Genomic DNA, 24,036 nt, shown 5'->3' with positions numbered 1-24,036 from the left:
ATCTAATTTTTCTAATAATTTTAGGCTAAATTTTTATTGAGATTTCGTGGAATAGAACAGAATGGAACCACAATATACGGAATATATTGCGTGTCTGATGGGCGTGTGAAAAAAGTGCCATGTGATAGAAAAAAGAAGCAGAAGCCGTAACAATAAATTTTCCAGTTAAACAACAATAAATGAAGTTTAAATATAATAAAATATATATTTTAATATTCAAATTTCTAATGAAATATCCTATTATAACTGATTTTCATATATGATCGAAAAACAGTTAAAAAATGGCATCCAACTATCGATTTCTGTCCTGCTTTTGAATTTCAATAATTAACTAATAAATAAACGATGAATATATTCAGAGTTTCTATTAAATTTAGATATCTTTGACTAATTATATTTAGTTAGTCTATTAATAACTTATATAAAGAGAAATGGGTAAGTAATGCACAATTGTGAATGTTGGGATAGTTTATACTTTTTGTGTTGTGTAATGTATATAATTTCGAGTCTATGCAAATAAAAAAAATCTAGCAAGAAACTAGTGGTTAAAAAAATTAAAACCCTGATTTATGAATTATTACACGAATTAATTAATTTATTATCTAAAATAATTTACACGAAGGTTTCTATGTAATAGTGATATGAATATTTGTCTAGATGGCGCTACACATAATTTATGTACTAAGTATTATTTTTTTAACTTGAGCACGTAAAGTTTCTTAATTAACTTTAAATTCTTATCAATTTATTTAAAATAATAATATTTCGATATTTATTTAATTTTGATTAATTTCATTTGATTATACCATGAATATTTCTACGACTTTTATCTAAATAATAATATTTAATTAAGATTAGTGGTAAAATAGGTTTGTTTATAAATTATCATTCATTTCAGTTTGAAATTGATTAGCAATTATTCTTAAATATTAGTTCTAATCTCAATTTTTACATTACTATGTTTATATTATTAATATTTTATTTGTTAATATCCAAAAATTTTGCTTCAGATACTCCAATAGTAGGAATTTTATCACAAGAAACTTACATAGTTTCAAAGTATTTACATAATGACTTATATGATAGTTTTATAGCCGCTTCCTATGTAAAATTTTTGGAAAGTGCTGGAGCAAGAGTGATTCCTGTTTGGTAAGTTTTTCTCGAATGTATCACATAGCTTTTATTAAGACGTAAACGTTTGATGTAATATTTTTATTTCTATTCTTTAATCTAGATTTCTTTTATTGCTTTGGTAGTAAGAGTATAAAATAGAGTAAACATTTAAAAAATATGGTCTCCGAAAAACCCTAACTATCAAACTTAGGACTACAACAAGGCAATTTATTATTTTCCAAAAAATAAATTTCAAATATATGTAAATTGGTTATTGTGGTGTATCCTCTGGGATAACGGGATTAATGTAAAATAATGTACATCAAATAATCACTCATTTCAATATCTAAATTACTAACTTTATTAGTAACACTGCAAAACATTCACATTTCTATTACTTAACCTTCTTCTTCTTCTTCTTTGCGTGCGTGAGAAAGCCCGCCCCGCTAAGCATCTAACCCTGGATAAATCCACGGATGGATGTAAAGAAAGACATTCAACCACTCCGACAGGACACCGTTCGCGTCGCTGTTTCGCGCGTAGACACCTTCCTCTCCTGTAAGTTCTATGGGAGATTCGGGATATTTTTTCTTTTTGTTCAGAGCTAGCTTGTTGGCTATACACTTCTGTCTTCTTGGTTGTCTGGACGTCGTAATGTGTTTGCCTGTTTTCGCTGTCTAGGGTAAAACCTTCCCTACCTTCTTCAGCCAGAAAATATCTAATTCGAGTGGTCCTTCGCCTTCATCAAAACTTTCCCCTATATATAACTCGACACTTGTTTATGAAGTGCGGAGTTACCGTGTCGAGGAGTGTCATCTTGTAGATTGACACAGAAAATCTAGGATCTTGGTATTTTTTTTATTAACCTAACTTAACCTATAAATTCATTTGTCTTCTCGGCCTCACGTATTTAAAGTTTAAACAGAAGTAAAATATGTGTGTCGCCCATCAGCAGTATTTGTTTTAAAGTGACAGCTACTTAAATAGGTCTATTTCGTTTTATACAACTTGACCATCTTCTTCTTTACGAGCATGAGAAAGCCCGTCCCGCTAAGCATCCACTCCTGGATAAATCCACGGATGGATGCGTCGCATTTTTCCGCGTAGACCCCTTCCTGTCCTCTAAGTTTTACGAGAGATTCAGGAAGTCTTCTCTTTTTGTTAAGAGTTGGCCTACTTCCTTTTCTACAACTTGACCTTCTTCTTCTTCACGCGCGTGAGAAAGCCCGTTCCGTTAAGCATCTATCCCTGGATAAACTCGGTACTTGTTTATGAAATGCGGGGTTACCGTGTCGGTGGGTGTCAAAAAAAGATCTAATCGTATAGAGGTCTTGTGGGTTGACCGGAGCACCTAGGATCTTGGATTCTTTTTTTTATTTTTTGTGTTTTTTTGTATTTTTGATAATTTTTTCATTAACCTAATCCAGTTGTCTTCTCGGTATCGCGTATTACCTATAATTCTCTCTGATGTACTTGATGAGTTCCCTTAATTCTTCTTTAGGACGTGTTTTAAGCTCTTCGAATAGCTTTTCTTCCCTGTCGTCCATGATGTCTAATACTTATCCCGTTGCTCCGTATAATTCCTCGTTTCTTGTTGTTCAAAGCCTGTCTCAGCGTAATGACTATTGCACCTGTACTGAATACACTGAGTTGATTTTATCTTTAGTCTCTGAAGACGATAATTTGGTTATCGAAACGCGTGTCAGACAGTATAATTCACCAACGGTTCCAGAAATTCCAATTTAGTTATCGGGCCTGTAGTTTTTTCTTTTCTCTTCGTATGTGTGTTCCCGAGGCATAGGTCATAATCGGTAGGTATTATATTTTTGTTCTCGCTTGTTTATAACTTTGTCACAGTGTTTTTCACGTGTTCGCGAAACCTCGGTCCAGCGTTACGCCCAGGTATTTGATCTTTTTTGTGCTTTGGATTTCGTTGATTTTTATGTACCGGTAGACTCGGGGGCTCGTTCTTTTAATGTTTACTTCTATTTTCTATGTTTTACATCATTCTTTTATGTCGTTTGTACAACTTTACCTACTTCTGCTTCTTCTTTTTTTAATTGTGTACTTAGTTTAAGTTTGAGGTTATAATCAGCCTCGTATATGTTAGTCACGTTTTAGGAAAGGGCAATCTCGTGATTACTATGCACGAATTGTGAAATATACAAACGGGTAAGTTGAATATTTTTGAAAATCCAAACAAAACATTCTTTTCAACATTTACGTTAAATCATCTTAATTTTATTTTATTTTTATATGAAGTTGATTCCATTTGGTGTCTTATTGCCACTAGAGAAAACCACGTGTCAATATATTTCCATCTTCTTCCAAATTTTTAATTTTCGTTTGGGCGAACCAGCCTAATAAAAGTTTGAAGAAAAATTTCATTTCTTCATATATCTTGGGACAGAAAAAAAGTATACACGCGGTTAGTTCTATTTTAATATTGATTTAGCTCACGTTAAATTGGCTAGAATCAATATATTTTGTTTTGGTAACAAAAGCTCTTTCCAACAACATCAAGTTCATGAAAATCGCCCAAGCAGAACCGGACTCACAGATATTTTAGTTTCACTTCATATTTGAATAGATGGACTAAAACTTAGTGAAATGAATAACCCATAGAGGAAAGTTCCAAGGGCCCAAGTTTGGCCCAGGCTTGCCCCAACTATGTAGAACTCTGGGCCAAGCTTGTAAGCCAGGCTTAGCCCAGTTTTGGTAAAACTCTGGAGTGATAACGATGGGCTAAGCTTGGTCACCAAGACTGGGCCATGCTTAAATGCCAGGGCTGGGTCAACCTTAACTGCCAGGACAGGAATAACAAGACTTATTTATAGCTTTTCTTTTTATCTTTTTTAATTTTGTATTCAATATGATTTTTTTGATTTTAAAAATAAGCAAACATAAAGTTTTATTTTTAATCTTACTTTTACTGAAATTTACAACATAATAATAACAGTTAATTAGTTAAATAAAAATATTCACTAACTCCAAATCTGCAAATTATGATTATTGAACGCTTGTAGATTGCTTCAGTCTGTACCACTAACACTAACAGCCGAAGCTTGGGTCCCCAATGAATTACCACGTCTTGGTTAACTAGGATTGGCTCAACCTTGGCCCAAGACTGGTTTGTCAATGAATAGCCAAGGCTGGGATATCCAGGCTTTGCCCAAGCTTGGGTAATCATTGGTATGGTCAAGGCTGGGTCAATCAACCTTGTTCCGAGCCTGGGTTGACAATAAATGGCCAAGGCTGGGATACCATTGGTATTACCGAAGCTGAGTTAAGTAGCTTGGCTCCTTTGTCAACTCTGGGGCTTCCTGTATGGGAATATGCAAAAGTGGTTGAGCATTTCGATTATCGTATATGAAGCGCCAGTTAGTAAGGTGAATTCTAGAATATTTTGTTTTTTTTTTTAATTTCATTTTTTCAAATACGTCCTCCGTTTCTGAGATAAGTTCTTAGTTGCCCACCCGGTATCTATTTACGTTTTTAATTGGTGTAGTAGGTGCTTCGAAAATTTTCGTTTGAATTCATCAAAAATTCAAATTCAGTTTCGTTTCAGAATACTATTTCCTGGTGGCGGTACTTATTTTAATGAATCTTCTGGTTATGGTACTGCCGCCCGGCATATATACAATTTAGCCGTACAAGCGAATAATGACGATATTTACTACCCTATCTGGGGTATATGTTTAGGAATGCAAGCTCTAATTTACTCACAACTAGGAAAAGATATTAGAACAGAGAGAAAATTGAAAAAAGTCGCCGTACCATTGAATTTTATAACAGGTGAGTAAAAAAAAAACAAGAGGGTAAATCCTATTAATATCTAGTGGTGCCGGCTGTGTGGAGATGTCTGTGGATATAGATTTTGAGCATCTGTAGGTTGTAGGGTGTCTTGGTAGCTGATTCCACAGGTTTACAATTGTTCAAAGGGAGGAGTTCCGATAAATTGACATTCTGGGCATCTCCAGGTGATCTCAGTGTTCATGAGCAGCATCGATTAGCTCTTGTAGATCCTGCTCTAGATAGGATTATGTTGGACAGCTCGGTAGCCGTGGTAGTATGGGGAAAACAGCGACTTTTCTTCTATCCTCTAAGCTGTCCAAGTTTCTGATCAACTCTGAGTCAACTATGAGTCGAATTGCTTTCTTTTCTATTGAGTCGAGCATCCTCAGGATATGCTTGGAAGCCGAGTTCCAAATATACGAGCAATACTCTAAAAATGGACAAATCTTGCTGTTGTAGAGGATTAGAAGTTGTTGTGTGGTATATAGTTTTTTGATCTTAAAGAGGACTCCAAGTTTTGTAAAGCTGCCTTGGCTAAATCGACCACGTGACTATGCCAGGACATATTGCTCCCTATTTCAAAACCCAACAAGCGATTTTCTGGTGATATTCAATGTCCAGGCAGGACCAAATCCTCAGCTGAAGTGTCAGAATGTTTCTAAGATCGGTATTGATGATGATTTGGGTGTTAGTCCGGTATATTTGCCCGATTGATTTGAATTTTGACATCATTGTGCTATCATCGGTAAAGCTATGGATCAGGATTATCGAGGACATCGTTGATGTACAGGGGAAAGAGAGTAGGTGACAAGACGCATCCCTGGGGCGGACCTCAAACTCTTTTGAGGTATATCCATCGATAGCAACTTGCATGGATCAGTTTTTTATAAGAAGCTACTAATCCAATCGATAAGTGAAGACGACAAACCGTACGATCTTAATTTATTTAGAAGGCTGGCATGCCAAACTCTGTAAAAAGCTTTCGATATGTCCAGTGTTGCATTAGCGCATTTTTTTAGGTTTTAGAAACAGTAAACTCTTCTCAGATATACCGAACAAGATATTAGAAATACTGGAAGCCCATAATGTTACGTATAATTTACACAAATACGGTCTGACTGAAGATGTATTAAAAAAATATGAAATACTCGATGATTGGAGAATTCTATCCACAAATAGGGATTCTAATAATCTAACTTTTATATCATCCATGGAACATAAACGGTATCCGTTTTACGGTCTGCAGTTTCATCCGGAAAAAAATATTTTTGAATTTTCCAAAAATTCCGGTATACCTCATTCGAGTATAGCTGTTAGAGCGTCTCAATATTTCGCGAATTTTTTTGTCGACGAATGTAGGAAGAATACGAATTGTTTCGATAACGAAGATATTGAAAAAGGCGTTTTAATTTATAATTACAACCCTATTTACACTGGATTGAATAAATCATCCTACGAACAGTTGTACGCTTTTACCAAAGAAGATTATCTGAATTGTTCGTTAGTCAAATCTCATCTAGTCTGATTTTTTTGTGATATCTCGTTCAAATAGTCTGATGTATCTTTAAATTAACGTTAATTGTGATTTTAAAAGTGTTAAAATAAAATGATAATAGATTTTTTTGTGTATTAATTTTTGGAAAACCTATGTGGGATTGAACCAATCTTACAGTACCAATACGAACAATGTATTACAAGTGTCATATTGCGTCGAGTTTTCATCGAATAGCCATCGATCAGCTAGAGGGCGTGATCAGTCGGTGATGATCTGCAAAACAATGAAGATTACGTGAACGAAGACGATTTCCAGCGCTTTTCACGTAAAAATAACGATGACGTATTACATTTCTCAATATTTTCACTACCATTATCACGTTTCTTTATTATTTATTGTAATCACTTGTGATCAGTTTAATTTTTTTATATTCTACATCGATGAAGAGTTTTTCGTGTGCCTCGCTAAAACAATACACAACCAAGAAATTTCTACTTTTTGGGGGCTCATTCAGGATGAATATTGTTAAATAGGGATCAATAAGGATAAATAAATAGGGGGAAAGCACTAGAAAAACGAATAGAGCTTTATGCATTTGCAGAACATTGTGAAAAAAAGTGAGAGTGATTTTTCATTCAATTATTTAGCCGTGGTCAAAATTTGATCTTATTCAAAGTAATTTAACAATAAAATGATTATATATTTTATTTGGTTAACGTTTTTTGACGTTATGAGTTTAATTTGGTTCAAAAAATCGTCTTCTTTCAGATTAATTTGGTCATAATTTGGCTTCATTCTAATTAAATTGATCATAAAATGATTCTATGTTTTATATGGCAAACGTTTAACGTTATGAGTTTAATTTGGTTCAAAAATCGTCTTGTTTCAGTTTAATTTGGTCAAAATTTGGCTTCACTAAGAGTAATTTGGCCATAAATTGGATTCTATGTTCGAATTGGTTGATATTTGACTTTTATGAGTTGAATTTGTTTCAAAAATTGGCTTGTTTCAGTTTAATTTGGTAATAATTTGGCTTCATTCAGATTAATTTGATCATAAAATGAGTCTGTTTAGTTTTATGAGTTGAATTTGTTTCAAAAATTGGCTTGTTTCAGTTTAATTTGGTCAAAACTTGGCTTCATTCCGATCATAAAAATCATAAAAATGATTCTATGTTGAATTATGTTAACGTTTTTTGACGTTATGAGTTTAATTTATTTCAAAAATCTTCTTATTTCAGTTTAATTTGGTCATAATTTGGCTTCATTCAGATTAATTTGATCATAAAATGATTCTATGTTTTATATGGCAAACGTTTAACGTTATGAGTTTAATTTGGTTCAAAAATCGTCTTGTTTAATTTGTGTTTAGTTTAGTGTTTAGTGTTTCAGTTTAATTTGGTCATAATTTGGCTTCATTCAGATTAATTTGATCATAAAATGATTCTATGTTTTATATGGCAAACGTTTAACGTTATGAGTTTAATTTGGTTCAAAAATCGTCTTGTTTAATTTGTGTTTAGTTTAGTGTTTCAGTTTAATTTGGTCAAAATTTGGCTTCACTGAAAGTAATTTGGCCAAAAATTGATTTTCTATGTTCGAATTGGTTGATATTTGACTTTTATGAGTTGAATTTGTTTCAAAAATTGGCTTTTTTCAGTTTAATTTTGTAATAATTTGGCTTCATTCTGATTAAATTGATCATAAAATGATTCTATGTTTTATATGGCAAACGTTTAACGTTATGAGTTTAATTTGGTTCAAAAATCGTCTTGTTTAATTTGTGTTTAGTTTAGTGTTTCAGTTTAATTTGGTCAAAATTTGGCTTCACTGAAAGTAATTTGGCCAAAAATTGATTTTCTATGTTCGAATTGGTTGATATTTGACTTTTATGAGTTGAATTTGTTTCAAAAATTGGCTTTTTTCAGTTTAATTTTGTAATAATTTGGCTTCATTCTGATTAAATTGATCATAAAATGATTCTATGTTTTATATGGCAAACGTTTAACGTTATGAGTTTAATTTGGTTCAAAAATCGTCTTGTTCAATTTGTGTTTAGTTTAGTGTTTAGTGTTTCAGTTTAATTTGGTCAAAATTTGGCTTCACTGAAAGTAATTTGGCCAAAAATTGATTTTCTATGTTCGAATTGGTTGATATTTGACTTTTATGAGTTGAATTTGTTTCAAAAATTGACTTGTTTCAGTTTAATTTGGTAAAAACTTGGCTTCATTGAGATTAATTTGATCATAAAATGATTCTGTTTAGTTTGGTTAATATTTGACGTTTATGAGTCCAATTTGTTTTAAAATTTACTTGATGAATTTGGTCAAAATTGACCTCAAACAGAGTAATTTGACAATCAACTGATTCTATTTTTAAATCGGTTAACGTTTGACGTTATGAGTTTAATATGTTTCAGTTTAATTTGGTCAAAATTTGGTTCCGCTAAGAGTAATTTGGCCAAAAAATGATTTTCTATGTTCGAATTGGTTGATATTTGACTTTTATGAGTTGAATTTGTTTCAAAAATTGGCTTGTTTCGGTTTAGTTTGGTCAAAATTTGTTGTTGACTTGTTCCAGCATAAAATGGCTTTTTAAAATCTAATTCAATTACAAAAATGGCTCTTATAAGTTGTATTTAGCTGAAAATGGTTTTTCAATTATAACTATGTGAAATTATAAAATTGATATTCCTAGTTTCAAGTATGGAAAATCAGTTTTATTCTGAAAACAATGACAATATGTCACAGTGACAAATCAGGTTTCAGTTTTGAGAATATTATAAAATGTAAAATGGGTACAATTGCTTCTACATTCAATTCAACAGCTCTAACCTCAGAATCGAGTCCTACGGATATGCGTATTGGAGTTAAAGGTCAGATTATATATATTTTTATTTAGGTCCTTCGATTAGTCCTTATAAAAACAGCTAACGCTGTTAAAAATGGAATAAACCTTATCAGGAAATTAGTTAGTTCCAAAAAACTTGCCCTTATTAAATTTTATAATCAAAATATGGACTTGATTGATCATGATATGGTACCGTCGAAGTATATAAACAAAAGTGGATATAGTTAAATATCAATCAATTGACTGTGCTTTAAGGCCGATTCGTAAACTTGACTTTCCGTTTGCCGTTTGTCGTCTGTTCAACCTGTAAATAAAAACTTGACGTTGTTAACCTAAAAATTTTGTTATTCTTTTTGTATGTCTGTTTGTAATTCGCTATTTATGGACGATATTATGGAAAATAACAAAGAGTTTTTCTATTGGGAGCATTAGGCAATATCACGTGACAAACGCAAACGGATGTGATTGTCACGTGTCAAGTTTATGAATCGGTCTTTAGAATATTATAAAATATTTCAACCCTGGTTAAAAAATTAAACCATTATTTTATCACAAGATATTAATGTGAAGTTATGTTGGCACTTGCAACTATAAACTTACTTGATTCAAACTTTCATTTATTTGTCTAATATTTTAGGTTGGAAACGTATTAAACAACATCTTAAAAAAACATTTATAGAAGCTGTTCAGCAGAGTAACTTGATTTTTTTAAAGGCTTGTTTAAATCTTGGTGTAGATGTTAATGTTGATATTGAAGATGGTGACACAGCTTTGCATTTAGCCGCAGAAAAATGCGATATGCCGGTTTTGAAATATCTATTAACATCTCCAAAAGTGGATATCAACAGAAAAAACAATACGGGACTTACTCCATTAATGAAAGCTTGTATTTGTAAGTTTAATTCGAAACAAACTTGAACACAAGATAATTCCAAAGTGCGGTAACTTGTGTTCAATCTTTACTGAAAATCGTTCAAATATATTTATAGAGACAACTTGTATAGTTAATTGTAGGGAAGTTGTTCAACTATTACTGAGATATGGAGCTAATCCTAACTCGTATTCGGATGACGGAAATAGACCATTACATTTCGCTTGTGCCAGAAGTAATATGGGGATTGTTTTCGATTTGGTCCAGCATGGAGCTATCGTTAACGTAAGAAACGTATTTGATAGTACCCCTCTAAGTATTTCTGTGATAGATTATCCGTCATTACCTATCGCTAAATATATTTTGAAAAAAGGAGCACATAAACACGGTACCAAGGAATTTCCGTTACTTCTAGGTAAGCTATTCATAAAGTATACTGCACTTGAACATCATGTAGAAGAAGTCTACCTAAAATACGAAACGGGATACCTCAATTATTTTCAATTACACACAACTCCATCTATTATGCAATACATCCTTTAAGTGTATGAGAAATCAACAGTAGTTTGACCAACATCGCGAATGATACAACGTCAAATTTTTATAAAAATTTAAATATACTAACTAAGCTTCTTGTCTTCATGGTAAATCAGATGACGGCGAGATTTTTTCCACCAACTGCTGAAACATAAACGACCACTTAACGTATGAAATTTTAAGGTTATATTCTTTTATCGAAAACTTGCAGTCATTGTTTGTTTACATGTTGATGTATTGGTAAAATGGGACGCGGAATGGTCTTAGAGGCAACTAGTGCAACTTTACTTTTCGTTTGGTTGGATGCAACTGGATCTCTTCCAAAAGTAGTTCAACCAAGGATCCCGCCGCATTTTACTCATCACATGCAAACATTACACGTGTTTCTTTCATGGTTCCTCTATTCTTCAGCAATGAGGTTGAAATATTCCTACGAAAAAATCTAGTAGAATCGTCACAATTCGACAAAAAAGCAGAAAAGCCTTCTTAAGGACAGCAATATCCAATTTTGAAAAAACTGGAATATTTACTGTTTATCCCTACGTTTTCACTAACGATATGTGTATAGCTACTGATCTCACTTAAACAGCCAGAACATGAATCAATTTCAACTGAAAAAGGTTCATCAGAAAGAGAACCATCATTTGCAATCAGTCACCAAACACCAGTTCCATTAAAAATCAAAATTTTCCTATCAGGGGTTAAGTATCATTTTCATAAAATTCGTATTCGGTTAAGACATTACCAAATTCAAAATCATGAGTCAGAATCGTCCACATGAGTCAGATGACATGCACATGACAATAAAACAATACGGAGGATGGAAATCCAACAGTGTAACCGAAGGCTACGAGGTCTGGCTATTAAATAACGAAACTGCTTACGAAAAAGGGTTTTATTATAAAAATTATTCTACATTAGAATGCTTCAAAGTTGCTTTAGTGAGGCCTTTAGGAGCTCTGCTGTTTTTTGCTTTACCGCTTCCATCGGGTCCGTTCCGAAGCATAACCTTTCAAGGAAATCTGAGCAGACCCGTTGACGTGTTTTTGGTCAAGAGTCTGATTTCTTGGCACCAGCTTCGCACAGACTTTTGTCATGTAAAATTTTTCTGACTGTTACTTTATCGGTGTTCATAACCTCAGCAATCTTCCGGATGCTCCTCGATGATCTGCACGCACAATTTAGTTGATTTTTGTCACTGTTTCCGGTGTTAAAACAGTCCTAGGGTGACCTGGGCGCTGGTCATCTTCAAAGCTCTCTCGGCCATCACTAAAGCGCTTACACCGTTCAAAAACACGCGCACGAGATAGAGAATTGTCCCCATAGACCTCTTGCAACAATTTATAGCATCGGTCGGAGTTTTTTTCAATTTAACGAGAAATTTGTTTTTCGTCACACAAGAGAAAAAATAACGTTCGTTTCAAAACGCTACTGCTCAAATACTATAATAGTGACGGAAACATGTTTTGGGATGTCAATAGATAAGATATCTAGATACCCAACGCACTACTCGTTTTTTACCCCACCCGTCTAGAAAATTCATGTAAATATCACAGCTTCAAATGGAATTAAATAGACAAGAGTTTCTAAAGAATATTCACTCAGTTAATAGATTTACTTGAATAACCTGCGTCTTTAATATGTTGTTTCCAATGTTTATAAATCATAAAATACTATTGAAATAAAATAATGAGTTGATTGTCAGTTTAAATAATGGAATAATTAACAGTTTTTACTGTAATTAATAAATTATTCTTTTAAATTTGAACAGTGTCTACAAAACTACTTTTCATAACTCATATATGAAGGTTATGAAAAACATGACGTTTCCTAATGTCAAAAAGTGACTTAAACTGTCACATTTGATAGCGGAATCAAATAAAAGTAGTTTATTTTAAATTTGGTTAATGAATCGCAGAATTAGCTTTTATGAGCGAAGTAATTCTATGGTATTACGTTTGCTTCAGAGCTGTTTTACGTCTATTTTAGTTACTGAAGTGGCAACAATGATGAAACGTCACTCTCTATTAGGTTTGTTCCATCAGGATACTCTGATCATACTCCGAACTTTGATGAACTCCGTATTCTAAAGTTTGTTTAGGTAGACGCGGATCCATGTGTTCCAAAAGTTTATTTTGTTGTTGGAACGTCAAACAGTTTGTTCATTACTTGATAATGTGGAACGTACTTTTCATATATAAAATAATATAAATGGCGCGTGATAAAAATAGCATGTTTTTTCAGAATGTGCATTGTGCTGTAACACTCTTAAGAGACTTCATATTTTCAAAATACTAGTAGACAGAGGAATGGATATTCATCAAGTTCATCCGATAGAAAAACGCAATTGTCTACATTACGTCGCGATAAGTTCTTATCTTCCTTTGGTAAATTATATTCTTACGTTGAATGTAGACAGTGATTTGACTGTCCGTGATGCTAGTGGAAGAACGCCACCAGAAATAGCTGTAATTCATGGTAACTACACAGTTTACCATTTGTTCCGATATTACCATTATCGTATACTGCAAGAAAGAAATAATAGCGTTACGACAAATGATAAGAACACAAATACATCTCCTAATCTAACACGAACTTCTAGCAGGTAAGTTTTATAAGGGCGATCAAATATAAAAAAGGAATTTCGCTATAAAAAATTTTATTATTAACTTACATAGCTGAAATTTCATTGTTTCTCAACTCAATTCATTCAACGCCGAGTATATGGCAAAATACTTATTGTAAAATCATGAAAATTTCGACGTTTGGGTTTTCGGATACAATATTTTCAACTGAAATAATTTCAAAAATGGTCGACTTCCGGTTCTACCGACTGTAACTTTGTTATTTTAAATGGAACACCCTATATATTAATACATTTTTGAAATCTCCGTAGAATTTCAGTATATTTTTGTCTAAGAACTTTTTTTCGAAAAATGCATACTTTTTGAGTTATTAATTTTTTTGTAAAAAATTTGACCCTTATAAATTATGTTTTTACGACGATACCCTTAAAGATATGAAAATGGTTTCTGTTCGGTTGCTTTTAACAAAGTCACACGTATATGAATCTATGTTGATAAATTTTTGATTTTATACAGGGTGTGAATAAAAAGTGCTCGAAATTTAATTTCATAAATATCAAATTTCTCTATTTTTTTAAATAGAACCACCCGGTTTTTTCTATTTAAATGCATTCAGGGGTAAAAATAAGGCAAATTTATGTATACTTCCCTATACCTAAACCTTATCGTTATACAGATATTAAATATTTTCTGTGTAGATTAACAAATGGTCAATATAAAATCTAGACCACATCTGCATCTCTAAACATTTACAGGAAACATTAAATATCTGGATAACGGTAAGTTTTAGGTATAGGAAAGTATAAATGAATTTGCATTATTTTTTACCTCTGAATGCATTAAAATAGAAAAAACCAGGTGGTTCTATATAAAAAAAAAAAATAAAGAAATTTGATATTTATGACGTTAAACTTTGAACACTTTTTATACACACCCTGTATAAAATGAGAAATTTATCAACATAGATTCATATACGTGTGAGTTTGCTAAAAGCAATCGAATAGAAACCATTTTCATATCTTTAAGGGTATTCTCCTAAAGAAATAATTTATAAGAGGCTGCGATGGTCAATTTTTTTACAAAAAAATTAATAACTCAAAAAAATATGTATTTTTCGAGAAAAGTTTTCAGATAAAAGTATACAAAAATTTTACGTAAATTTCAAAAATGTATTAATATACAGGGTGTTCTGTTTAAAATAACAAATTTAGTCGATTTCCGGTAGAACTGGAAATCGACAGTCTTTGGAAATATTTTAGTTAAAAAAACCCAAATGTAGAAATTTTCATGATTTTACTATAAGTATTTTATCATATGCAGATAGTTTTAACTCGTCGTGGGACACCCTGTATACTACCTATCATCCTAGATAGAAATTTTGTTTATAAAAAAGTGAAAATTATAATACTGTATGTCGCAATAGTTTTGACAAAATATTTAGGAGCTTAGTAGAACTTGAAGAAAGAATACCATGTTGAGCTTCCCAAAAAGTGAAAAACCAAGAATGTTCACCCAAGTGGTTTCCGTAGGAGAATTAGCGCCATACTACAAAAAGCACCATATTGCAAAAATGAGCTAGAAGTGGTCGAAAATTCCGAAAAAGTGTTCTAAATATACCCCAAACCCATTAGCACGGTTACCGGATGCTGTCGTTAACCAAGGCGGATACATTTTGCGAAGGAGAGTCATTATTATAGACGATGAAATATACTTCACATTTGCCAATTCGGAAATCAATGAAAAAGCGCTGGGTTTTGTACGGACAATACAAAAAAGTGCCCTAACAATGTGAAATATAGAAAAAAATCTAAACTCGCTGAAAAAAAGTTCTGGTCTGTGGTGCTATTTTGACAAGAGGAATATTCAGACCTTATCTGGGTGAAGTAAGGGGGATAACCGTTTTGGCAGGACTTAGCATCCTGCCATTATACAAGGACAATCTATAAAGCATGTGTTTCAAGTTTGAAGACGTCACGTTATTTGGTATTTCTTTAGTAGCCAGGATAAAACTGGTCATCGATGTGTGATACAATACTTTTATTTGAAAAGCCTTAGCCCAACCAAATAAAAGCTCCACTAGATTCACAGTAAAATATTGTGTAACAGAGTTTAAACGAGGTCGAAGACCAGCATCGCAGTGGTCGACCAAATTAGGTGCTGACTCCAGAAATGTTGAAGAAAGTCCATAAAGAGGTATTTGATAATGGTCGACTGAAAGTGCGCGAGTTAGCAGACATAGTAAACATTTCAAAAAGTGTGATACATCGCATATTACTGAAGATTTGAACATGAGACAGCTGTGCGCAAGATGTGTACCACGTTTTCTCACAATAGAACAAAAACAGTGTCGTGAGATGTTTCCATCGAGTGTTTGGCAATGTTTGCACTTCACGCCCGCTACAAAAGAACAATTCAAGCAATAGAATGGAAACGGAGAACCTTCTCCAAATAAGGCAAAGATCGTTCCATCTGCAGGCAAAGTCATGGTCAGTTTTTTGGGATGCACGTGGAATAATTTTCATTGAATATCTTGAAAACGGAAAAACTATCAACAGCGATTATTATACGAACTTCTTGCAACGTTTGAGCGAAGACATCAATCAATTTGGCTAAGAAGAAAATGTTTTTTCATCAAGACAATCTACCACCTCACACATCCGTTATTGTAATGGCCAAAATTAATGAATTAAAATTTGAATTGGTACTTCATGTACCCTATTCGCCAGATTTAGTCCCCGCGGATTATTTTCTGTTCCAGGACTTGAAAAATGGCTTGGTGGTCAAAAGTTTTCCAACAATGAAGAGGTGATGACTATTTTGAGAAGTTTGACGATTCTTATTGTACATCTCTGGGAAAAATATATTTTTCTTCAAAATTTGTGGGCCAGGTACTTCTGGGACCATTCCTGTAAGGATTTTTTTTGTTACAAAACAAGATAACATCTCTAATTTCAAACAGTTGTGTCCAATTGAAGATATTTGGGCACTTTTATCTCGTAAAGTTTATGATAGAGCATAGCAAGCCGAAAATTATTGCGTAGAACTTTTAGAAAAATACGTGACATAGTTTAAGACCTAATGAATTTTTTTCAATTTTCAATAAAAATACTGATTCTGAAATATTTTGTGTTAAAACTACTTTAAATCAGAACTAACTTCTCAATAATATCGAAGAAAAGATATTTTAGGACGAGAGTTCAATCTATACCGAGACTGACCTTGTCCTTGCGAAAAACCGTATCGACCGATTATTTAGAAACAAGTATTTATATTTTTTTGAGGAAAAAGGTCGTGCTGCGTTATTGATTATAAGAATAACCAGTTTCTTAGCATTGAATAAAACAAATTATTCCGCAGTAATGAATTAAACGAAAATTATTTTTAGAATTAAAGTTAAAGTCCTTCAAAACAATATTATTGTTGTTAATATTTAAATGAGTAACTGTTATAATATATGAAACTATGTTGAATAATGATAGTGGAGTAGGAAAATAACCACAGAAAAAGTGGTGTTAATTTGTATCAATAAATAAACGTTTGAGATAAATTGTAAGTTTATGCAAATTAAAAAAAAATATCTGGGAGCAGTGATCATCAAACAAGTTATTTGCCAAAATAAGATGGTCGTAATTTTATACATTCGCGATCTCCTCGTTTTTTAATTAACTCTAGAAAATCCAATTTCGGTGATTTTTTTACCTAAAATCTTCGGCGAATTCGAAGTGCATTTTCATGAACATTTAAAGCCCTGAATCTAATATAAGTTTTCATTGTTTTTTATTCCCATAATATTTTTCGTTAATTCGCCGTAAAAACTATGATTTTAAAAAAAAATCATCGAAATCGGATGATTTTTAGATTTTCTAGAACCGCTAAAGTATAAAATTACCAAGATGGTTTGTGACATGCGATTTTTTACCATAGTTCATTTAACATTGAAATTTCTTAGTTTGTCTGTTTAGATGGAATTTTTGAATCAAATTTTCTCATCCCTTCTCGCTCCTGACGTAAATTTTATCACTGTCCCGATTTTATTGTATCTATGGGATTAAATTTGACTCGGACTGACCAAAAACATTAGAATTTTACGTATGTCACGATAGTTTCTACAATCGAACAATAGGTGGCGTTAATGTACTGTATTTGTGAATATTGACGTTCGTTATTGCGAAATCAGTGGCAATTAATAATTGACTAAAGCAGCCAAAACTCGAATTGAATTAAAATTAACCTTGAACTAAACTTTTTTAATGGTAATTTTTTGGTTTTTGTATTAAATTAAAGTTAATTATAAATAATAAATAAATGGCGGCGATCAAAGAATCAAAGAACGAGGATGTTGTAAACAAAACAATACCAACAATTACAGACTGACCTAATAACCTCACAAAATTAAAGAATTGAATTAAGAAGTTAAAAGTTGGCAAAACTCTGAGTTTAATTTTAATTTAAATGTACTTTTTCTAATCAATTTTTCACATTCTTTCTTACGTCCCTGGCGTAAATTTTATCACTGTCCCGATTTTATTATTTCTATGGGATTAAATTTGACTTGGACTGACCAAAAACATTAGAATTTTACGTATGTCACGATAGTTTCTACAATCGAACGATAGGTGGCGTTAATGTACTGTATTTGTGAATATTGACGTTCGTTATTGCGAAATCAGTGGCAATTAATAATTGACTAAAGCAGCCAAAACTCGAATTGAATTAAAATTAACCTTGAACTAAACTTTTTTAATGGTAATTTTTTGGTTTTTGTAGTAAATTAAAGCTAATTATAAATAATAAATAAATGGCGGCAAACAAAGAATCAAAGTATGTTGTAAACAAAACAATACCAACAATTACAGACTGACCTAACGTATTCTGTGGTCATAACCTCACAAAATTAAAGAATTGAACTAAGAAGTTAAAAGTTGGCAAACTCTTAGTTTAATTATAATTTAAATTTACTGTTAATTTTCTGCATAAACCAGCGTTTAAGCGTCTTTCAACTAGTAATTTAATCCGTTAGTTTAAGCAATTAGTTAGTTAGTTGGCAATTTTCAATTTTGACTACCGAAAGCAATTTTAAGTTGTTGTAAGTGAACGGTGTGCAAAATGGAAATGAACTTATTATATACATAAAGTCGTTTTAGGTAACTTTTGAAAATGAAAAACTATCCAGGCTCGGATTGGGCACATTTGCGGCCCTCGGATAAAATCTGGGAAGGACCGTGGGGTATGGGGGATACGAATTATACACAGCAAAGTCCCTCGTCGGAAACTTTTTGAAAATTGGGTATTTGAAAACGCGTTTTTACGCTATTTTGGTTAACAGTATTTTTATCATATCAAAATGTTACGAAACACAGTGCAGTGCAGTATTTTATTAACACGGAAATATAATGATATATTTATTATAAGTCTGGCAACGTTGATGAAATGTTACCCCGACCTCGCTTTAGATAGATATTTAGAACATAAACTGGAAAACTATCAATATAAGATATAAAGAGATATACAAATGATGTCGTATTATTGAATAAATATTCCGGGTTCTAAAAATACTTTAAATTGTTATTTAACGATTGGAAACAAAAAATTTCATATTCTAATCTTCATGCACTGAATATTATTAATTATGTCAATTACGAGGTCTGGCTATTAAATAACGAGACTGGTTACGAAAAAAGGGTTTTATTATAAAAATTATTGTTAATGTTGAATGTTTCCCATCAATATACTCTCCTCTCCTTGCCACACACTTTTCCATACGTTTTTTTCCTTTGATCGAAGCAGTGCTGGAAGTCTTCTTTGGTGAGCTCTGTCGTTTTTTTGCTTTACTGATTCCATCGACTCAAATCGGGTACTTTTCAAAGCAGATTTTATCTTAGGAAACAAAAAAAAATCGCACGGTGCCAAATCTGGTGAGTACGGCGTGTGTTCGAACACTGGAGTGTGCTTACTGGCCAAATATTGCATCACAGGTAGCGCGTTGTAGGCAGGTGCGTTGTCCTGGTGCAAAATCCTTTAGGAACTCTACCGTTTATTGCTTTACTGTTTCCATCGACTCAAATCGGGCCCATTTCAAAGCAGATTTTTTCTTCAGAAACAAAAAAAAATCGCACGGTGCCAAATCAGGTTAGTACGGCGTAAAATCGGGGCGTTTTTTACTAACTCGTTCTCGCAGTGTTGCCAAAACTGACAAATGGTACGTCTGGTTGCCTTAAATTTTGATTTGTTCTCACTAAAGCGCTTAAACCACTTAAAAACAAGTGTATGAGATAGAAAATTGTCTCCATAGTCCTCTTGCAACAATTTTTAGCACTCAGTCGGAGTTTTTTTCAATTTAACGTAAAACACGTTCGAGTTACAACAAGAGAAATCTAGAATATTCTAAAAATTAATACGCAAAATAACATATTTTGTAAGCATTTATTTTAATATAAAAATATGATTGTTGTGAACACTTTTCAGTGAATCTAGTTTATTTAATGAATATTAGTTAATTCAATAGTGAAATTAATTAGGTTTATTCACTTTAAAAATTGTAAATTGTTTTTTTTTTGTAATAATAAAGTTTTTAAAAATAAAGTTGGTTAGCTAGTTTGTGACGAAAACGTCTTTTTTGACGTGCTTTTGGACAAGATATATTTAGATACCCAGCGCACTACTCGTTTTTCACCCCACCCGTCTAGGGCGCCCTCTAGGCGTACAGTCTCGTTATTTAATAGCCAGACCTCGTATATAAACAACTCAAGATAATTATACTTAAGATTAAAAAAGGCGGAAAAAAACGGTTGTTATTTTACAAAAATAAATGAGAGATCCTGAAGTGTGAGGGACTGCAAAATGTGATAAAGAAAATCCGAAATTGTAAATAGTAATTGAAAAGTTCCATTGTAATTAAAAAGTTAACCAAAAACGTCAGATACCTGAATCACAGTTAGATAAATTCACCTTCCAGTGAGACGTTGGGCGTTAATAAATTACAAATAAAGTTAGATATGGAAAAAATAGAAATATCTTATTTGTTCGAATGTCCCCTCCCTTCTACTTATCTTTGAAACGATTATATGACATCATTACGACCAATAACCATGCGACTATGATAAGCTACACCTCTTTCAAAAAAAAAACCTATTTAACGATACAAATCTTGTTTGTGTTAATGCGTATGGAATTTTAATTTCAATATCACAGATTTATTATTTTTTGTTAACTCTTTTTGAAAATCTAGTAGTTTTTCAAATATATTCGCCCTCCATATCACAAAAGTACAAGTTTCTAGAACGTAGGGCAGTTCAAAAGTTGTTAGCTCAACATAGAAAGAAAAGTCATAAATTAGAAAAAAGAACTGTGAAATACGAGGGCTGATATTTAGGTTTTGAGATATATAGCAATTTTCATGTGAATTTTGACATTTTTAATGGTGAACGTACCCAAGACTTGTGCTATTTGAACAGTGTACGCACTTCGCTACAGGATGAATTTCGTTGAGGTCGTCCAAAATTTGCTGAAATTGCTAAATCGTCATTTGACATATCTTGAGATTGTCGCATACATTCAATATTGCATTACCGTTTGGCTGTCAGAAATTTTGCGTTAGATACCGCGTAATTTAACAATCGCTCAACAAAAAAAGCTCATGACGATTGGTGCAAAGACATATTGAAAAAAATTAATCGCGGTACTTCTACAGGATCTTGACAGGCGACGAATCATGGATATATATACATATTAATACGAAACTAAACTACAATTAACTATATGAGTTGTTTAGAAGAACCAAATCCAACAAAATTTGTTCGCATACGAAGTACTTCAAATCAAATGGTCGTCTGTTATTTCGGAATAATTGGAGACGTCGCTTCCGTTCCATCATCATCATTATCATTATCAACTCTTACAATCCCATGTGGATTATGACTACCGCTTTTGGTACATTAAAACTTTTTGTTTGAGGTGGATTACTCCTAGTTTTCCAATTTTTATTCTCTATATACTTTGTCGTTTGTTTTGACTGCTTTTGTTATTATTTTCCATTCTTTTCGGCTCCGGCATTTTGCTCTCCAGCTATATTGACTGCTCTTATGTCCTCCTCTTTAAGTTTTTCTCGGCCTGCCCCTTCTCCTTGACAACAATGGGATCCATTGCGTTATTCTTTCGATCGTTTCAATTGGTTTACTTCTCATTATGTGCCCGGCCAGTTGAGCAACGTATAACGATCAATTGTCAATGGTACACCAGCATTTGTTTGCCTAAAAAATCAATTAAACCAATCGCAAAAGACGAATCTCCACCACGACAATGCGAGCTGTCACACATCAGTTTAAACAAAACGTTATTGAACAGTCAAAACATCGAATCGATGGATCATCCGCGGTACAGTCCTTGTTTGGCTCCCAATGATTTTTTCTAATTCCCGTAGATCAAAAATATTTTACAAGGTCAACGTTTTTATACCTTTAGTTACCTCAATCGGAATGGAATTGGTTGAAATGCATGCAAACGTGTTTGATTTTAATGGAGAATATTTTGAAAAATAATAAAGTCATTTCCAATTATAAATATTTATTCTTGTCTATCTCTATGTTTTTTTAAAGTCGAAATTTTCCAACACAGCCTGCTTGTTAAGTTGAATATTCTACAACTTAAGTCGTCTTTCAGCTTTGCGAATAAAAAATAGTCGGACGAAGCCAGATCTGGGCTATATGGTGGGTGTTCAATCTCTGTAAAGCCACATTCATTTATAGAAAGCCAAGCGGTGTATTGTTATCAAGGAACGCACACCACACCGCGTTTTTATTCGAAATTTTTTTGACGCAACTGACTGACGACTTTATTAGAGTCCTCAAAGATAATATCGTCATAGGACCTCCCATATATTATTTCGGCGTATTGTAAAATAGAATATTTTCAAAAAAAGTCTTATATGTTTGTAGTGTTTCCTTGATTTTTCGATAGACAAATTGATAGATATTAGTTTTGCAATTTCCACAATTTTTTTGTGACGTAGAGATTTTATTATATATTTTCATTGCTATTTTAATTCATTTTTTGGAAAGAGAAACCATAAAAACTATACAATATATCAACAATTTAATATTTGACTTTTTAAATAATGATTGCTATGCAACTATCTCTTTGAATTGTTATTTTTTAATTCAGCACACGTTAATTGTTTCAAATTTAATAATTAAATTTTATAATGACATTAATTGGGCATTTTCCACTAAATACTTATGGTTTTTCCAGGAAATTCTCTTGACGTTAGTCCAACATAAGGTATCTTGTTAACGAGCTAATGGAAAATATCATTATGTATGTTTATTTAACTAATATGTGATAAATTATTTTTTAAATTTTATTTTTCATAAATAATTCGCAGATACAAAGTTTTCTGTAAGAACCTATCATTAAATTACTGTTTTTTCAAATATATTGAGTTTTATTTCATTCAAAGTCTAATATCATCCTCATTTCACGGCTTAAATGGTATGAGATTGTATATATTATACAAGGTATATAAGAAGTTATACCCAATTATCCACAAACATAAGAAAATCATTGTGAACATCTTGTATAATTTAAAAAAGTGTACTTTCGGTCGGTTTATATTATAGCTCCAGGGAAAACCAAATTATAACATAAATGGCCCCGAAAAACGCGTTTTTTTCAGTATTTTAGATGGTCAACAACTAAAGGGCTAAATTAAGTATCACTTTAAATGCGATAATCTAATTTTATAACAACTTCTGGGCAATTTTCATTTCACAATTTTCAGACTATATCTTCAAATAAGAGATGGGGGAAAGTGGGAACTTTGTGATGAAAAAATACCTGTCCGGTTCTGCTTATCTGATTTTTATGACCACTTTGGGATTTCTCTGGAAAAATTTGGATAAAAGCATAAAAGTTCAAGTATCTATTACAAAATTAAACTCCAATTAACATCAAAATAGCGAAAACCGCTTGTCGTTATCTTTTTTCTGTCCCGAAATATTTTACGAAATGTGTTGACGACTAGAAACTCGTATTTCTCTTCAAACGTCTGGAAATTAATTTTCTGTCTGGAAAGTTCTTACATTGGCCTACCTGCAGTAATTTAAACTGTTCTCATAGTAATCTTTTTATTGCCGCTAGATGGCGTTATCTAAACTTCAAACTAATATTACTTACAATGAGAATAACTCAATAAATAAAACATCAAATAACAAATCCAACAATTAACAAATTATAGATAACTAACTACGTAATTAGTGGAGTCGTAGTTGTTTAAAATGTTGTATTTTTTGAATTGTTACGAACTCGTCGACGACATGGTTCGTGAAATTGATTATTTCAATAGAATTGAAAATGTTGTGGACGCGCCGGTTACAAAAATGAAGCGGAAACCTTTGATATTGTTTTTTATAACTTATTTACAGCAGCGATTTGTTTAGATGGCCTTTTTATTTGTTTACTTTCTAGAATCGAATTATCGAGAAATCGATCTCGAAATTATCTCGCGAGAAAGTCAGTAAATAGACAAGTAAACGGTGTGTTTAAATAAATTAAGAAACATTGTGTGTAAATTCCAAGATAAATTATCAATAATGACCAGGTTATTCTCTTGAAATCGGTTCTAAGTTTGTTGTCCAAAAAATAAATGATGTAGGTACAGAAAGTTGGTACCATGGCCAATGTCACACGACATATTTTTTTAAATACAAATCAACGTTTTTCCCAAAACTGATTCATTTATTTATTAACGAATTTATCCTACATTACATATTTGCAAGTTTACTTTCAAAATTTTGT

At 32.4% G+C, this 24,036-nt stretch overlaps 2 protein-coding genes across 4 annotated transcripts; both read left to right on the top strand.

Annotated features, from left to right (window-relative positions):
* The first annotated feature begins 142 nt into the window (after window positions 1-142).
* Window positions 143-6,541, top strand: LOC130900851 (gamma-glutamyl hydrolase-like). 3 transcript variants are annotated; one of them, XM_057811758.1, is made up of 5 exons: window positions 143-435; window positions 1,011-1,149; window positions 3,235-3,285; window positions 4,682-4,908; window positions 5,928-6,541. In XM_057811758.1, exons 1-5 carry the CDS (start codon window positions 432-434, stop codon window positions 6,431-6,433), a joined length of 927 nt encoding a protein of 308 aa, XP_057667741.1. In that variant the 5' UTR covers window positions 143-431; the 3' UTR covers window positions 6,434-6,541. The 3 variants fall into 3 exon arrangements, with proteins under 3 accessions (XP_057667741.1, XP_057667740.1, XP_057667742.1); XM_057811757.1 differs by lacking the exon at window positions 143-435 and having other exon boundaries at window positions 841-1,149; XM_057811759.1 differs by lacking the exons at window positions 143-435; window positions 1,011-1,149; window positions 3,235-3,285 and adding an exon at window positions 4,015-4,502 and having other exon boundaries at window positions 4,671-4,908.
* A 2,421-nt stretch (window positions 6,542-8,962) lies between these two features.
* On the top strand, window positions 8,963-22,673 carry LOC130900850 (putative ankyrin repeat protein RF_0381). Its single transcript, XM_057811756.1, has 5 exons — window positions 8,963-9,277; window positions 9,890-10,144; window positions 10,257-10,538; window positions 12,905-13,265; window positions 22,492-22,673. The coding sequence occupies exons 1-5, from the start codon at window positions 9,136-9,138 to the stop codon at window positions 22,502-22,504; spliced, it is 1,053 nt and encodes a 350-aa protein (XP_057667739.1). The 5' UTR covers window positions 8,963-9,135; the 3' UTR covers window positions 22,505-22,673.
* The last annotated feature ends 1,363 nt before the right edge of the window (window positions 22,674-24,036 follow it).

The sequence above is a fragment of the Diorhabda carinulata genome, chromosome X, assembly GCF_026250575.1.
Source record: "Diorhabda carinulata isolate Delta chromosome X, icDioCari1.1, whole genome shotgun sequence".
NCBI lineage: Eukaryota > Metazoa > Arthropoda > Insecta > Coleoptera > Chrysomelidae > Diorhabda > Diorhabda carinulata.
Note: the sequence above shows the minus strand (reverse complement) of the source record. Positions and strands in the feature narration are given on the sequence as shown.

Coding starts and splice junctions, on each gene's coding strand:
- LOC130900850 (XM_057811756.1), top strand. CDS start 9,136: ATGACAATATGTCACAGTGACAAATCAGGTTTCAGTTTTGAGAATATT. Junction 9,278..9,889: donor TATGCGTATTGGAGTTAAAG/GTCAGATTATAT, acceptor CTAATATTTTAG/GTTGGAAACGTATTAAACAA. Junction 10,145..10,256: donor ATTAATGAAAGCTTGTATTT/GTAAGTTTAATT, acceptor CAACTTGTATAG/TTAATTGTAGGGAAGTTGTT.
- LOC130900851 (XM_057811757.1), top strand. CDS start 959: ATGTTTATATTATTAATATTTTATTTGTTAATATCCAAAAATTTTGCT. Junction 1,150..3,234: donor GCAAGAGTGATTCCTGTTTG/GTAAGTTTTTCT, acceptor GTCACGTTTTAG/GAAAGGGCAATCTCGTGATT. Junction 3,286..4,681: donor ATTGTGAAATATACAAACGG/GTAAGTTGAATA, acceptor GTTTCGTTTCAG/AATACTATTTCCTGGTGGCG.